At 43.3% G+C, this 17,701-nt stretch overlaps 1 protein-coding gene across 1 annotated transcript in view; it reads left to right on the top strand.

The window, feature by feature from the left end:
* The window catches only part of TMEM132B (transmembrane protein 132B), a 227,971-nt gene that overhangs the window by 175,921 nt on the left and 34,349 nt on the right, over positions 1–17,701 (top strand). Inside the window, exon 5 of the mRNA XM_026058871.1 lies at positions 5,848–5,991. Within this exon, the coding sequence (XP_025914656.1) occupies positions 5,848–5,991 (144 nt within the window). The remainder of the gene's footprint in view (positions 1–5,847; positions 5,992–17,701) is intronic.

Genomic DNA, 17,701 nt, shown 5'->3' on the forward strand with positions numbered 1-17,701 from the left:
ACATAAACCTCAAAATGAGTTGAATTTCCTTCATAAAAAAACATAGAGATGGCATAAATCTCAGCTTTAGTCTCCACGAACTCCAAGCTAAAATTACCGCTCTGGCTGGTAGCGTTGTGCCATGTACACTGTGCTAAGGAAAGAACTTCCTTCAGTGTATTTGGGGCGAGGAGAAAAGTTAGGAAACAAGTTTCCACATTGGAAACTTGCCTCTGTATAATGCACATTTGTGCTGTAGCAAATTGTTTTTGCAGCACATGCTGTAATATACATCCAGAATAATATTCAATTAGGCTAATAGTCGCTGCTTACATTGTTCTGTAAGGGTCAGTTAAGAACCTCTGTGTATGGTTCAATCTACAGTGCAGTAATTAATTTTTCCTGCAGAATATATACACCTGCCTGTTCTTCTGTAGGGATCCCAATATGAAGTAAAGCTATTATATGGGTAAACAAAGAAGATAAAGGATGACCTTTAACTTTGACGTGATAGCCTGTGGTATTTGTGATTTACCATCTGTTATAACTGATCGCTCCTAAGGACGATGCACTTTATAAAAAGCTGAAATGAGGAAACAGCCAGAAATGGAGAAAGGGTGGGGAGGAGCGGCAACGACGTTTTAGCGACACAAGTGATCATCGGGGCAGGAGGACTCGTGCGGGGTTATCCTTTGGGCCCGACGCGGGACACCTGAGAACTTGGTAATAATACCGATTCCACGAGTGGCTCCACTGCCGTGATTAGGGCTGTTTGCAGAACATGGATTTAATCACCATTCAGCCCTTTATAAGGGTTTGTAATTTAATGCCTTTTGCCTGTGCAGCCTCTGATGGCTTCAGTTAAACCATGGGTGGGTGAGGAGCGCCAGGTCCAGCCCGCGGCTCCACTAGCTGCTGGAGTTGGTGGAGACTAAAGCTAGAACTATGTGAGCGCTTTGGAAGGTTGTAAATGTTTTCTAATGTTTAACAAACATATAATTCCTGTTGTACATTCTCACCCTTGGGTGACAAAATGGTAAATCTTACCTGTGAGTCACAACCGATATAATGGTGGCAAATATAAATAGCTTTCTACCAACCAGGCTTCATTAATATGTATTGGAAACCTAAAACAGTATCCAGCTATGTGGGGGAAAAAGTACAGGAGAATTGCTTTGGATTATAATAATTTCAGCAAAGCATCTAATTTATATATTAAGCTTGCTTAATGGACTTATATTGCCTTGCTCTTTGATCTGAAGAAAAATGTGGTGAATAATTTATCAAAAAAAAACAAAAAAACAAAAAACCCAKCCCAGCCCACATGCCAAAATCTGCCCTGTAATTTACATTTTTTAAGAGATGCCATTACCAGGCGGGAGGACTGGTTCCTCAGGATGCCTTCTAATATTACAAATGTATTTTCACAAGGTACACTCTGGGGAAAAAAATAATAATGAAGGAATGCAATTCTGCAGACAAATGTTTCAGCTCTATGCCTTCTTCACTAAAGACAGTCATTTCCACTAAATGCCAAAAGGCATTTAGCTGTAACATTTGTCAGCAGAATAGGGTTGGCTTTAGGTTTCCCTCCTGATTTACCATTGAGTGTTTATTGGGTTTACTGTACTGCAGCATGTTTTGTTAACCTCTAAAAAACCCCATCCAGCTTATGCATTAATCACAAGGGTGATATCCATCAGAGCAAATTGGGCCAGACGGGGTGGAAGGGAGAGGGATGCAGGCTGCTCCCGCGGGCAGGAAAGGTGCAGTGGAGGCTCTAGGCTGGGCTGTAGATAACCTGCATCCAGGTCCTGGCTCCCGAGATGGTTCTCGTAAGATGCTTAATTTATTTCTCTGTGTCTCTGTTTTTTAACCAGGAAGGGGAGAAACTGTATCGCTGTTTGCTCGCGGTGCTTAGGTGAGCTGCGGTAGGCAGAGCCGCGGGCTGGGGAGGCAGCCCGGGCGTTGCAGGGCAGCCGTATGGCGCYGGATGCGGGGAGCTGCCCGTGGGCGCAGGTACCTGTTGGTCAGAGATCCCCTCTGCAGCCCACGCTGCGTGCGTTGCAGGGAGAGCCTCGTCCTCCGGAGCGGTGCTGTGTAAAGCCTGGTTACTGGGACCTTTGTGGCCGGACTTCCTAGAAGGGGTTCGCGCGTACCCGTTGCACTCATTCCTCAATAATCCCTGCTTCTGGTACCATCTGTATGGGGTTAATGGCGGTGTTGGTAATCACAGCTTTATCATGACTCTTGACAAGTCTCCCATTCACATTTCCCCCCCATTTGTCCAAAGCAATGAGTTGTCAAACATTTACAGTGGCTGTGCGCAGGGTTTATTCATATTTTAATAAAGTCATTATCCTGGCCTTGAGTTTCAGTAGTTTTCTGCTCTTCCTCTTGAGTATTTCTCTCAGTAGTGCCATCTAATCAGCTTTAGGTTTTAATTAAACAGCTGTCATTTGCTTCCTAGTTCTGTTGCGACCTGATGTTGTATTAAATTTTAATTTAGCCTAGGCTGGATAAGAAGTAGATTCCTTCAGACAACAAAGAAATGCTATTAGCAGGTTACAGTTGTAATTAAGAAGAGCTCCGCTGAAGTGCTAATGCATTCAGGTACGGAGAAGGAGCTGGAGATAAACGTGCACGCAATTATTATGCAGGGCTCGAGCCTGCAGTACGAACACGCAGCGCTCACCCGGGCTGCTTGAATTCCAGGGTTTGAACAAGATATCGCAACTGAAACCCTTCACTGAAGAAACAGGAAAAAGGGATTCCTGTTTTTTCCTCTGGGACCTGTGGCGCCTAGGGCGAGAGGTTTGGGCTGGCGATCCCTGGACGTTGTTGCGGATGTTGCAGGGAAGCTGTGCCGCGGGGGAGGACCTGCCCGTGTAAATCAGAGCTGTTATCCCTTTCTGGGTTTCAGCTGCTGTCAGTAATAACCAGCACAGGTATCATAAATTCAGGTGGTTTTTTTTTTTCTGCAGTAAACCCTATCATGGCAATATAAAACAAGCCTAATAGAATCTAGATGAAATGCTATTACTTGTTGAAGATGCACTAAAAAAAAAAGTTTGTTTATAAATCTAATGGACAGTCAATTAGTTCAGTTCTGCCTTCATATTTCTTCCTCAGAGGAAATATATTTTTGCAGTCTATAAATAGCGAGCTCTTAGAAAGGTCTTTACGCAGCCTGTTATACTTGTGTAACACTCGGTCCAGGCATCAGGCATCTGAAATATTGATTTCTGTAGTAGAATTGCATACAATTGAAGTGTAGTTTTTGTGAGGCTAATTAGCACCGCGGGTTTCTGCACCCGCCRAGAAGGAAGGACGGTGCAGGGCAGCGCTTGTGTCAGGCTCCCGGTGGGCATATTTCAGAGCCCCCCGGAGAGAGGGCTGCCGAGGTGGCCCCGCGCAGCCCTTGCCCTGGCGCGCGGCGTCCCCCTTCAGATTCAAACCCTCTGCAAACTTTGCGCTGCCCTTCGGAGCGTCGGTGTCCGGCGGTTGAGAAGGAAGCCATGGGCCTTGGTTGTCCTGCGTCACGCGTGAAGGTCTCCAGGAGGGTGACGCAACGGGTAGCGCAAAAAGCAAGGGAGAAATGACTTCAGGCCTGTTGTGAACCTGATTCAAGGTCCACTGAAGTCAAAAGCAGGACTTCATCTCTGGCTCAGCAGGGCTTTGGCTCGGACCGTAATTGGATACAGACACCCCCTGCCCCTGACACACACAAGTTACATGGCTGTGCTAACAAAAGGTGTTTTGGAAGTAGAATTAGCGGCAATTTTTGTGACGCTGGCAAAAATACTGTTTCCCCTGATGCACTGAAGAAGAATCTCTGTTGCTGAAGAACGGTTTAGAAATCGTATGCTGCCAAACTGCTTTTTGGGAGCATTTTGATACAGAGCCTCCTTGTCTAAATCATGTATATGGCATACGTTTATATCAGATTGATGGCTTAGGATTTATGGGATGTTTGCATTGGTCTGGTAAGTCTAACTTACCTCTTCTCTGACATACTTGTGGATGAAGCACCCTTGGTTTGTCTTTATCTGTCTTACGCAACCTCATTCTGCCTGAGAGGCATCTGATTTTTTCTTTTCACATGGCAATGCATTTTCTCCTTAGTTTTATTCTAAGCCCTGACTTTGTAAAAGGTTTTGCAGTTGTTCTTTCACCCTTTCACTTCTGTCACATGTTTCTCTCTCCCTCTCCCAGTCTCCCTCCCTCATGAATTGCAGCTGGTTATAAATGAGCCCATTCAGCATAAACAAAAACTAGACAGTCATTTACTGTGTAAAACATCTGGTTTGTGGCTCGCAGAGAGCAGAACAGAGATCATGTATTTATTTCATGAGGTATTATTCAGAAAAGCATCTCTATTCAGGACAACACTTAAACACATACTTAAATCACATTGAAGTCTAAGTGTCAAGTTGAGCACGTACTTTTAGTGCTGTTCTGAACAGAAATGGAGTCAAGTACACGCTTAAGTGCTTTTCTGGAACATGACTGCCCATAAAGATCTAGTAGACTATATTAGTTAGCTGGCACTAGTGGTATTAGTACTTGAACTCATTTAATTCAGGGTCCTTTTTGTAGAAGTTTCCTAATATTGATTAATAATACATCTTAGTTGCAGTTATTTATTGGTCTTCTCCAGCTGTCTTTAGCTTGTGGTCAATGCCCATTATTTTCTATCAATCTAGCTAGCAGACAAGCAAATGATAGTGAATATATCTCCATACTTATGCAAGCTGCTATCAAATTTTTCGCTAAAATCCATTTCTTCTTCTACCAATTCTAATCATGGAGTTTAAAGTTAGATTAGTTGGAAGCAACCTTTTTTTTTTTCTTCCAGCTGACAAGCAATTAGTTTTATGGAAGCTGAAAAATGAAAAGCAAATTGATTTAAAGCAGTATTTCCTATTGCAGGCTCTTCTAGAAGGCTGAGGCTGAACCTCTGTGAAAGAAAGCAGAGACCGTTCCTTGCCACACACTTGTATCAGGTTCTAGGCCTGGCAGTAAGCACTGCTTAAGTAGAGGCAAGCTCCTCTAAAGGCCTCTGTAGGCTCTTCCCCTCCAATCTGCCTAGCTACTTACGCAAGGCAGGGACCGATTGTAGCAACTCATTTGGAGTAATTAATCAAACTGCAGCCACACTGAGATGTGGAGGAAGGCTGTGTTAATGGAGTCATTAGTGTGCCAGAGCTGTGAATTCATCAGGAGTAGAGATAAATGGGGTAAAACATCTCTAGGTGGGATTTTGATGGGGAAAGATTAAAAAACTTGTATATGGCATTGCCTAGTTGGTAGTAGCTCACCTCATGCATAGCTTTTCTCATCATGTATTTAAGTCCAAAAAAGGGAAAGTGTTTAACTGACAACTCTGTAAGCTGGAACAGTAAGGGTAGAAATRCTGTTATTGTAAATGCTTGATTATCACCTCCCAAATCACTGGCATGATTTGGGACATACGGGTGGGAAGAGTTGCTGGCACCTTCTGAAGATTGTGCCTGAACAAGGTTGTGGTTCTGCCAAGCTGCAGATGTGCCCTCTTGCATGATTGCACTATGGATTTTCTTGCCACAGCAGCCAAACCCATAAATGGGCTCAGAAAGAGTAAGTCCGTATGTCTGCTAAGAGCAAAACATGACGGGCTAGACACAACTTTTGGCTCCGGAAGTTATTAAACCACTGACTGCCAGGCATCCAAAGGGCATTTGCAAGGATGGATCACTCTCTACGTGCTTTTCTGCCCATTCCTGGCCGCTGTCAGAGGCAGGGTTTGGTTCATCGGTCTGACCCCACTGGCATTCTTATGTCTTTACGCTTCTCTAACGTCCATCCCTTGTTTGTGTGTGCATACAGGACACAGAAGTCCTTAACACAGCCATCCTGACGGGCAAAACGGTGTCTGTTCCAGTCAAGGTTGTTGCCGTGCAGGAGGATGGGGCAGTGGTCGATGTTTCCGAGTCCGCTGAATGCCAATCAGCAGATGAAGACGTCATAAAGGTAAGGCAGCTAAACGAGGGGGAGAATAACGGCGTTTCACCTTTTTCTCCTCTGCCATCACCATATGGGCACCTAGCCCAAATTCCAGTTTTCACATGAACCCSTCTTTAGCAGTCTTGGGGTTTTGTGCAGTGGAGGGTTGTTTCCCCTGTGCAACACGGGGTTTGGTCTCCAGAGGTTGTGCAGGTTTAGCACATTTCCACAGCCTGATGCGGAGCTGTTTGTGCCGGTGCTCTCCATATGGCGTGGGAGAGAGGGCTGGTGAGGCGGAGAGCGCAGTCCTGGTCCTCCTCCGCTAGCCAGCCAGCGCTGATGAGCAGTGTGTTGGCTGAGGCGTCCCACTGGGGAAAAGTCAACTCGCCACACAGGGATCTTCATTATGGTGCGGCTTTTCTGCATCCATTATTAAATAGTAATAAGGCAGTATATTGTAACAGTGTGCAGCAAAGTTTCCTGCAGACTCCTGACTGCATTGCCTGCTTTCCAATCAGGATTTTCTCATAAATATAGATACTGAACTGTGCCAAAATCTGGAGGAGCAGGTCGGAGAATAGAAAATGACAACCATATCGCAAAAATTCTTAAAACAAGATCTGGGAGTTTTTAAACAATGCTTTTCTTTCAAATATAATGTGTTCAGCTGGTTCTCACTCCCCAGCACTGARATGAAAATAGCTTTAATGTGGCTTTATCAAGGCATTGACTACGTGACTTATGACACTATTTCATGACTTTTTATCAGCTTTTAACTCATTATTTAGGCATAAAAAGGGTATTTTTGAATATCTTTAATGGATTTATTTGTATTATTATGTGGTTTGGGTCTGGGGATTTTCTTTTGGTTTTAGATAAACTTCATAAATGAGTACAATGTCTTTCATGTAGGCTTTTTTTTTTTTAACCTCCATGAAGGTTAAAAGAGTAGACCTGGCATGGTGGTTTCTTTGCCTCCATTCCAGGAAAGTACAGTATGTTGTATATAAATGCTATAAAAATAGGCTGGTGTACTCATCCTTTTTAAACCTATAACCTGTAGATATTATTATAAACTCTCTCTGTAGCTTTCAAGAAACAAGCTCCTTCTGGTATTCTAGCTATTAATTGAATCATGTCTGAATACGTTCCAGCTCTGGTCACTTTTGTAAGTTCTCTTCAGCCTGCATTTGAAACCCACATCCTAGACCTGTGTGCTTTTAACTTATCAGTGTAACCTCTTTGTGGATAAAACTACAAAGGTTCTAATAGATAGCTTGTACTTTGTCAGATAATTTTTCATATTCTCTTAACTGGCTAAAGAAATGCACACAGCAAAGCTGCTATTTATYTTGAAGACCATATGCTGGAACAAAACATTCACCTTCTTATTTTTGACAATTCTGAATGAGCTTGTTACATTGTTTTGGAATAAATTACATCCTCTAAAACAAACAAAATCTCATTGCATTTCAGTTCCAACAACAAAGAAATTCCTTTGCAGTTAAAGAACTTGTTTTGTAACTTTACATTTTGTAGCAGGTTTCCTCTCTCTGAGACCATTAGATGAAGGATCTCATCCACGCGATCCTAGGTAGCTATAGGAAAGGCAAAATCGGTTTCTGTTTGGGTGAAAGCCTTAGTCAGGCAACATCTACTTGCTTCCAGCTTTTTTGATGAAGATTTATCTCTATATATCATGAAGGCAGATCATTCATAAATAAGATTGGAGTTATTGAACAGAGGCGGTTGTGCCACTGAATCCTTGGAGGAGTTGGTAGCTTGGAGCTTAGTTTCACGATTGCGATGCCTAGCACTTTACAACCCCCAAAGCGTTTTGCAGAGGAGGTCAGTGGAATGTTTCTTTTTCATGGAAGTGACTGTTCCAAAGTTTAACCACAGTCCATCACGGAGCAGGTCTCTCAAGTCTCTAACCTGTGTTCTAGCTTCTGTATTTTCCCCTATATATTAGATGGGTACAGAAAAATCACATTTTCTTTTTCTGGTAATCTAAGAAAGGCCTTACCAGAAGGAACAGGAATGAATATCTTTGTTTATTTCTAACTTAGCTTTCAAAGGAGCAGTCTATCTTGATAAATTTTGATGTTCTTTTGTTTTGCTATGTACCATATTGTTATTCTTATCTGATTAGTGGCTATTATTTATCAGTTCATAATGAATTGCTCACATTGTAAACTCAAGAACCAAGTTATATATCATCAGCATAGTGCTGAGGTTGTCTTTTTTTTGCACTTCAGAAAATCAGATACAGTTCTAAAAGATGGTTTACGTGGACTTACTTTTGTATTAATTGAGTTTCTAGTATTTCTAGGACTCGCTGTTTTTAGAGAACATTGGATTGAACGAGATAGTGAAAGGTCAGGAAAAGGACTCCCCCTCCTCTTCCACTACTAAAGTTAACATATGCAGACTTCAGGGAGAGTTGCATTTCAAAACACTGTCTGTTTAAAGTCCATTTAGTTCAAGCAGCAGTTGTGCATATGGATATACTGTCAGAGCTGGGCGTGAAGTTGTTCTGGTTCCCAAATTTAAAAGGTCCACTGGAGCTGGCAACTAAACAAGGCTTGACATGACCTCTGTGAGCAGAGACGAGATTTCCAGTTGCAGCTGTGAATTTATAGACTTTGAGAAAGCAAAGCTCTTGCCCTCTGACCACCTTCCTTTCTTGCTTTTCAAAAGGGGTTGTATTTTTAGGTGGAATTAAAGACCTGCTCCAAAGCGCCTTCAAGTTGATGAGTGTCTTCCCATTCCTTTCAATGGCTTTGGATAAAGCAGACCAAGACACAGGCCAAAATTCTGCACAGTTTTTACAAGACTTGCACTATATTTTCCTTCTCTTAGCGACTTTTCTTAGCGACTAAGTCGGGTATAAATCAGGTCTTCATTTGCCTGTTTTGTGAAATTATTTGGGCATCAAATCACCTGACAGCAGAGAATGCCTCTGGGACTCTTTGTCCAGACCTGGTACCCAACTCTGTAATGTATTGATTTAATGAACAAAACCAAGAGGTCTGAACGTGGTCTTCACTGAGTTCATCTTGCCTCATCCTAGTGATATAAAAAGTCTCAAATTGGGAATAATGTTATTTTTGTGAAAATTACAGCATCCTTATAATGGATTTCAGTCCTAAATTACTGTGAGAGGCTATCAGACTGAATGCTGTTCAGGCATAATTTTTTAACTGGAAATATATATATTGGTTGCAAGATTGAATCCATTACAATTAATTATTCAAATTAAATTTAGTACAGGGTTTATGTGCCTGTATTTTTTCGGAAAAATGCATACTCCCTTTACAAGCCCCTTTGGTAAAGTCAGCATTGACTTTGCTTCCAGATTTGTGTTGCCTTTTCTATATAAGTCGTTGTGCTAAACCCTCTAATAAGAGTTGTCAGGCATTTTGGATGTAATTGCCCAATCCTGAGCTTCTTTTCACTGTTATTTCTGGCTTTATTGTTTCTTTGTAATTTGAGAGATATTCATATTCTTTTGGGTAGAACAGAAAGTGTTGTGTTTTTAACCTTTTATTTCTGTTTAATAGATAATGATTTAATAGACGATTAACGAGACAATTCTTTGATCACTGCTGTAACACCATTATTTTCAATTAAGCCACAATGTATTCAAGGTAGTTTAAATAAAAACAGACTCTGGTCCAGGCTGTTATCTCTTCATAGGTATTACTAAGTGTGCTTTTCTGGACAGCTTCCTAGATACCATGTTGATATAAATACTACTCAGAGACAGTCAAGTAGATAGATGATGTGCAAGTGATTTATTTGTAGACAAGGGATGTGAATCTTTCCTATTCTAAGCAATATATTCCCCCAGTCTAACAGTTTAATAGCTTCCGAGCAAGAGAATATTTCAGTCTACATATTTCAAAGCCTATATAATTAGCGGTAAATATAACAAAATACATGCATTACTTTTTGACTTTCCATTTTCAGACCTTAGTGTGACCTGACCCTTAAAGGAGTTTTACAGGTAAACTTGCTTGGTTGGACTGCAGTTCCCACTATTTTATTTATATTCTTGCTGGTGCACAGGGCATAGGTTATAATATTGACTGACTGTTTTAACTAGTGGCTACCCTCTAAAAATTTTAAATGGAAACATTACTCTGAGTCAGTGAAACTCCCATGCTTATTCCGTCATTGAAAAGGAACACTTAATACTGTTGGCATTTGAGGGAAAAGATTGGCTTTATGATTAAGGCACTAAATGCTTCTCGGCATTAATTTCCATCTCTCTTGCTGATTTCCTGTGTGACTGTGGGTAAATCACTCATTCCTCCTGGAATCTCACCTCCTTATCTGCAAACAAGGCTGCAAAATACATCCTTTTCCCGGCCCCTGCCTTCTCTCCGTTGCTAGTGCTGCTGTTAACTCTGAATGGACAAAATCCTTATCTCCACTGGAGTCCCACTAGCTTCACTGGTCTTCTGCCATGGAGTTACTTAAAGGACTTCTCTCCCTGTGTCCCTGCTTTTCCTGCAACCAGTGCTAAATRGGGTTATGAGACTGGAAAGAGTGGTGGAAATGTGATCAGATTTATGCAGAAATTATTCGGCTGCTCTGGTGACGGGTAAAACAGAGAGATAAAGGAGTTGTAAGCGTGATGGAGGGACCTTTTCTGTACATATGCTGCGCCATGGGGCCTCAGTCTTTGTAAGTGGGGGAGAAAACTTTAAAGGAAAAAGATTAAAGTAGTTGTAGCRTGGCAGGCAGCTCCTTTGCTCGTCCATCCTGCCAGGAAGCGTAAAGCACTGCTGAAGTTTTGATGGCCTGTTCCTGTGGCTCTCACTTGCTCCCCACTGGCCTTTGCRTTGTAGCTGGAGGGAAAGAAGGAATTAGACCAACGGTGCTGATGGAGGGAGCCCCCAGAGATGGTTGCGTTGCAGAGGGAAGTCTAATCTGAGGGACTTTGGCACAGTCAATCCCTACGGCTGCTGAGATGCTCCAAGCAAGGTCAATGCACTCCTTTTTCATCCCTGTAAAAGTGCCTTTAAAAGTCTGCACCATAGTAATTTCATATGAAGAAAAACTCCGGCAACATTATAGTTACATAATAGTCGTAAACATCACCCACAACGCAGCGTCAAGTGAGGGAATTATAATGAGGACAGTTTCTTACTCCAAATGTTTATCTCAGTAGCGTACAAATGAAAGGGAAGCAGCTGCCCAATTAATTCATTCTTAGATTAGTCATATTTTCGTGTCCTTTGCAAGTTACGCAGAGATTGACTGATGTTTCCAATTAATCTGTGCAGCAATTCAAATGGCTTCCATGGAGTGACACCGTGGACTAATTTAGCCTAATTTTTTTGCAACAGAAAGGGCCCTCAATTGAACAGAAGGGAGTCGGGGGGCCTCACTCTGCTGATTTCTGCCCACATGGGAAGTGCAATAAAATCAGGCTCAATGTGCCCAGGCAGAGGCCTGCATTAAAAACAATGGTGCTTCAGTAATATACCGTGAGCCCCGTCTGCGCGAGAATGCGCTTTCCTTGTTAGCTTGCTAGAGGAAAGCACTTCAAAGAATTATTTTACACCTTTTCATAATTTCCTGTCTAATTATAATGGAAGTCAAATTCAAACCATTCCTACCCCCTACTTTTCTAACACAAACCTTATCTTGAACTCTCCATAATTAATGTTAAAACAATAGAAAACCTAATTTTCCTAGCAGCAGCCAGCCAGGCTTTATCTAATGTGCAGTAAAAATAGGGTAAGAAAGGCAGGAAAGGTAGTAGACAGAACTAGAACGAATCTGGGGAGGGTTCCTCCCTCTTCCAGGCAAAAAGCAGGTGGGTGAGACGGGACCTTATACAACAGCCCTGGGCACAGCGATCTCTAACTCCGGCACAGCAGCTACGTCAAGGCGCCGCGACCATGTCACCTGGAGCAGAGCTCTGGCAGTGTTATAGTTCTGRGGAAGTTTCGCACATCCCAGTCTTTAAGACCTGCATAAAGATAAGCAGTAAATCTGGGAACGAGCCTTTCCACCAAAGGCAGAAAGCCCTGCYGCATTTCTCTCATAGCTGTTCCAAACGTCCCTGTCCTGGAGGTGTCCTTGCCGTGGTTAGTCGGGGCCCAGAGCAGTGTTTCCAGCCCTGGATCCCAGACGCTGAACACATTATCTGAACACATTTAGCCCTCTTTTCCAGGGTGGCAACCCAGCGTTAGCACGGACTAAGGGGGAAGGCAACCTCCCTTATTTGTGAGGGCCCCGAGGCTGCGAGCTTGTCAGCCTTGTAGTTTTTCAGTGACATGGCAAGTCCTTGTGTGGCAGATGCCATCTTGGTCTGGGCTAAACTCTAAAATGTCCAAGCAAAAGGTATGTATTGGTACAGCTTGGTTCCTTTGCTAGGACTTTACGGATTGAGTTGGGCCCAGAGGACTCTGGGGCACACGGGCTGTTTCCGCATGGTCTTTCGCATCACTGGGACAGAATTCAGTCTCAGCCTGCATGATTTGCCTCTTCTTTGTGCTCACTTTACTGCTTTGTATCTCCTGTAATTTCAGTGCACCTATTCGCACTTATCATAGGGCGAGTGGGAGTTAAACCAGACCACTTGCTGGACACTAAGCAAATAGTTCAGGCTGGCTTAAGCCATTTTAATTGATCTTCTATTTCAACGAACCTGTTTGTTTGTTGTYTAAAAGACAAGAGGGAGGGATATTGTGGTTATCTAAGTTAGATGATACTGAATTTCTGGGAACGCTTCCTTGCTGCAGGCCCACAACACATTCTTTGGGCAGTTTACAGAAGGCAGCTTCTGCCTGAAGTTAAATACAGCTATTTATGCAGGAGCTCTGAAAACAAAGCCAGCACTTGTAATTTGCAAGTTCTGCAGCTGCTTTGCCTTTAAAATATGTGATCAAGAATGCAATGTATTTGTACYTGAAGTGGAGCTAATCTCATTTCTCCATCTATCATATTTCTGAATTCCGATTACTACACTGMCTAAGAGCTTTATTTTGTGGTCACTTGCTTAGAAATTAGCTCACTGCAGGAGCCCAAACTCTTTCGGGAAGCAGTGAAAATACTCTTTACTTGTTTATATGATGGATTTACTTTGGTGCCAATCAGTTTATTACACAATTCATTTTGAACCAGATCTTATTTTTTTAAGTGATTTTTTTCTTCAGTGCTCCTCAATGGTTCAAGATTGACAGCCCTGGAGGCTTAAGCACTCTGTCTCTCCCCAGAACGTGGCCAGGCTGGGGCTGCAGCAGACACCTGTTCAGCTAGAAGCTTTTGAAGTGCAGATGTTTAATTTGGTGAGTCCGTCTCCATGTCCATGCAGTCCTTTTAATCCCACCTGATTAGTGCCAGTGAATCAGTATCGTCAGCTCTGTGAAATCAGCTGGTAACAACCTCARGTCACTGTCAGCTTCATTTGCATCCATCCTTGGGAGCCGGGAGGTGATGGACTCTGCAGTCCATTACAAATCCCCTGAAATAATGCCTCCCCCCGATGCCTGACACAGGCAAGATGTTGATGGCAGCAAAGTGTTCCTCAGCTGAACAGAAGGATTATTCAGCAGCTGGGGATCCTGCGCAGGACTCACGAGTTTGTACATCTCTGCCTTACTTCAGACCTCCTCTGTGAAGTTGCCTGGTCTCTCTTTGCCTCAGCTCCTATCCGTAGTAGAGCAGGGATGGTCAGGATACTCCTGTCTCAGTAGGATTTATTGGCAGGAGACCTGTTCGAGGCAGTGGATCTTGGCTTTTGTAGCTGTAGACAGGTATACCTAAGACAGAGCAATAACTAAATATTGCTGAGCTGCTTGCAATGCATCAGACTTGTAAATTAGATTTTCTTATGGTTTCTAGTTTTGTCCAGAGAAACACCCCCTTTGCCCCCATACAAAGCTCATCTTTAGGAGTCATAAAAARTAGGCAGGAGAATATGGCAAATCTCTCTACAATATATTGACTGCTGAATTAAGGAGTTTGTTTTTTGTTGAAATATCAGAGGTTCTGACATTCGGGTCATCGGATTCTGCTAATTAGTTTTCTAGCCAGTCACAGCATGATCAGAAAAGAGTAACATAGTCACTTACTGCATATTAAAGATTTATCTTAGAAAAGACCCATGTTACACAGCAACAGGTTGAAATCTATTGTGTTTTATGATTGTGCCAAGCTAAAACTTTGGGTTGAGAATCATATTTGCAGACAAAATAGCTCCATGCATAGCAATAAGGATGCCAATGAGGCAATCTCGCAAAATCACATATTGGAGAATTAATATTCTGTACACAGTGCACATTGTACACAGTTTATAGCAAAATATATGTGTGTATCTTCCTGAAGCTATTTTTAAACATACACAGTCTTCAAAGCCAGCTTGAGAGAACTGTTTTGTCTGGGAGAGGATCCGTTAAGAACAGACCATGCCGACATGTGCAATTACGCAGATTTCGGCGGAGATGCTTATGGTGTCTTCCAAGGGACCAGCTGCTGCTTCAGAGGAAGAAAACAATTCTGTGGCTTAGCATTTGGCTGCTCAGAGAGCAGAAATGCAAAGGGCATGGATCCCAGTCCTGGGAAACATCATTAGCCTGAACTGCGGTACCGCTCAGGATAAACTCTGAATATTTTATACTAAGAGATGCACAGAGTAAACAGCCCAGTCCAGGCTCAACAAAAGCAGATACAGCAATAAGTAACTGTCTTGAGAAAATGACAAACTTGGGGGGCTTTTTCTCCAAGTTCTGCAGGAAATGAACTTTGCTTTATGAACTTTAATGCAGTGGGCCATTTAAATATTTTAATTGAAGATGCATGAACCTCATGGATTCTGAGGCTTTTATACCTCTTGAACTATCATTCTGGCTGGGCAAATTAATTCACATTCCCATTGTCATCTCAACCCCGGGGCCACAACGTGCTCTCAGTTAAAGTCATGCAGCAGTGTGAAAGGCACTGGAATGACAGAGGTGTTCCAGAGGGCAAAATTTGCTCCATGTGAAAGTTAAAACTGCCATTAGCTGTCAGCTAAAGGATGAGAAATAAGTCTTTCCGCCCCCTTCACTGATGTGGTAGTGCAGAGAGGTGGGATTGGGCAGCAAATGATGCTTTTTGGATGGCACAGCACCCCATTTTAGGTAAGCAATGCCATTTTGGGTGCTGAAGTGCCCTATAGCATCAAAATGTCTGTACGACGCTGAATCCTTCGACCCACATACAGACTTATTTCGGAAGAGCTGTGTGCCTTCCCAAGGGTGCGGCTGGTGCGGCTCGCTGGAGCTGTGGCAGCTCGGCAGCCGTCGGCGTGCACCGCGGCCGAGCCTCTGCGTTCCCCCGCCTCTGTAGGTCACAGTCAGATTTCGAATGCAGCTTGAGTTTATGTCTTTGTGGTTTAATTTATCCACACCTGCGTTCTGGTAATGTGTTCTAAGATGCACTCCCTCGAGATACGTAATTGGAGTTGAGGATGGAGATGATGAGGCTGACACACCACCATCATTTTGAAGTGCAGTTAATTTATTTGACATAAAAAGCATCTACCATTGACAGCTACCAGCTCCCTTTCTCCTCTGTGGTAGAAGGCATTTTTGTTCTTGCTGTATTTTTTATTATTAATGTTTCTGCATTCTCATCATACAGAATGGGAAATCAGAATGTGAACTATTTTGATCTCCTTCACAGAAACAGCAACAGGAGGAGAAATGCATTCAGCTAGAGAGCCGTGTACCTTTGTGCATCAGGACTGCGGTGTATCCGGGATTCTGGGTGGCGAGGGGAAATYGAGCCATAAAGAATATTAGCTATTTACTGGATTAATGAGTTGAATGACTCATTAAAGTAAGGGTGAAAGAACAAAATGAAGTTATAAATGATGTTTCTTATTGCATGTACATTAAGCACAAGGAATGGGAGATACTTGCTGGAGTGTGGCTTTTCTCTTCTTTCAGTTGCTTTATGCAGTCTGGCTCGAGCACCTTTCAGCTTCAACAGGAACACTTGCTTAGGGATTAAGTAAATGGCAGGATATAGCATTTTGTTTTGTGTTGTGGTTTCTTAAGGTCTGGTTTACATTTCTACTAAAGCCAATCCACCAAAACACTGAGAGAGGCCTAAAACTAGGTGTGAGACTTCCTTTCATTGCTAGAGTGGTAAAAAGTTGCTTTTGTGAGCCAGAGTCAGGCTATTGGAGCGTGGTACAGGTAAAAATCAAAAGTGTCAAGCAGTGATTAAAACTTTTAATAAACGTTTACCTTTATTCAATATGAAATAGTATTGAATTCATTACCTCTACATTTTACAGCCCTTCAGTGGGGCAAATTTGGAATTCTGTGACGCTTGCTGAGGAACTGGGCAGCTTTTCACTGAATTAAATATGGAAATGAGTAACTGTTTTATTAATATGAGATTGYTTAATTTTACTCCTTTGATGCATTCCTCTTGAGGGAAAGCGCTGGAAATGGTTGGTGATTCTAGAACAAACAAGCATATTCCCCACGTGTTTCTATTAAAATAATCCGTGGTCAAACAGCCACAAGTGTTGGTGCAAACTGAGAGGCAATAAAATACTGGAGCATACAGAGTCATCTGCGTAGTTATATAGGTCGTAGATAGATGCATGCGTGTGTGTGTGTGTGTGTGTGTGTAAATGCTCCCCCCACACCCCCGTACTTAGGTACAGACAGGCTTGGTATCCATGGTCGTCGGACAGGTAAAACACAGTCTTTGCTGCAAAGCGCTTCCAGCAGGGACTGATCCTGCTCTGACATTCCTCTGCATCTTTTTAACCTCTGTGCTCACATCTTTCTTTGTCACATCCTTCAAATACAACTTCCAGCAGACATTTTTACAGCCTTGATGTATCCCGTCGTCCCTCGTGGCAGCACACTCAACCCCTCCAGCCCCAGCGCCTCCACCCACCGCTGCCCCCGGGCTATCGAGCGGCCGGGCGCAGCCCCGGGCCAGACAGGTTGGCACCGCCGCAGCGGAGGTCTGAAACGGGGGGACACGACAGCTGGGCACAGGCTCTGCTTTTCAAAACGTGCCCGGAGAAAAGCTCCGCGGCAGCGGTCGCCAGGATCGCCAGAGTGACACYGCCGCGTGGGAGAGGGCCGAGACCCGGCGGTCGTCATTAGCCCGGAGAGGCACRGAGCTCAGGCGAGTGACGGGTGCGTGGGTGGTTTGGCTCGATGGGAGCTGAGGGCAGCCTAGTTAAAAAACAGCACTTTTTGAGGTGAAATGCTCTGCTTTTGGCTGATCCACTCAGACCAGGCAGAGCTGGCAGATGTGTTCTGACTAGTGACTGAATAACAATGCAAAGAAGGTGAAGCTAGACTGATCTGTCTGTCTGTCTGTCTATAATCTCTGCAATACATATACATTGCAGATATTATAATGCTTGCTTCTGTTCTGCTTTTGCCCCCACAGTTGTGCAAATAGCCCCATTTACAGAGTGAGAGTAAAGGCTACTCCTGTGGGAAGCATTGCAGGATATGGCCTTCAAACCCCGTAAAAATACACTTTAGCAGCATGTGGTCAGCAGCTAATGAACTCTGCAGCTCCTTCCAAGGGAGTCCCACCCGCTCCTGCCAGCCAGCCCTGTGCTGTCCTGCGGGCTGAGCAGCCCCGTCCTGCCCGGGCCTTGCTGATAAAACCTCCCTTAAACATGAGAGCCGATCTGAAATCTGTCATGAGCCAGAGGAAAGGACATAGTGTAATAAATGGAGAAATAATGAGC

This window comes from Apteryx rowi, unplaced genomic scaffold (genome assembly GCF_003343035.1).
Source record: "Apteryx rowi isolate R43461 unplaced genomic scaffold, aptRow1 scaffold_15, whole genome shotgun sequence".
NCBI classification, from domain to species: Eukaryota; Metazoa; Chordata; class Aves; order Apterygiformes; family Apterygidae; genus Apteryx; species Apteryx rowi.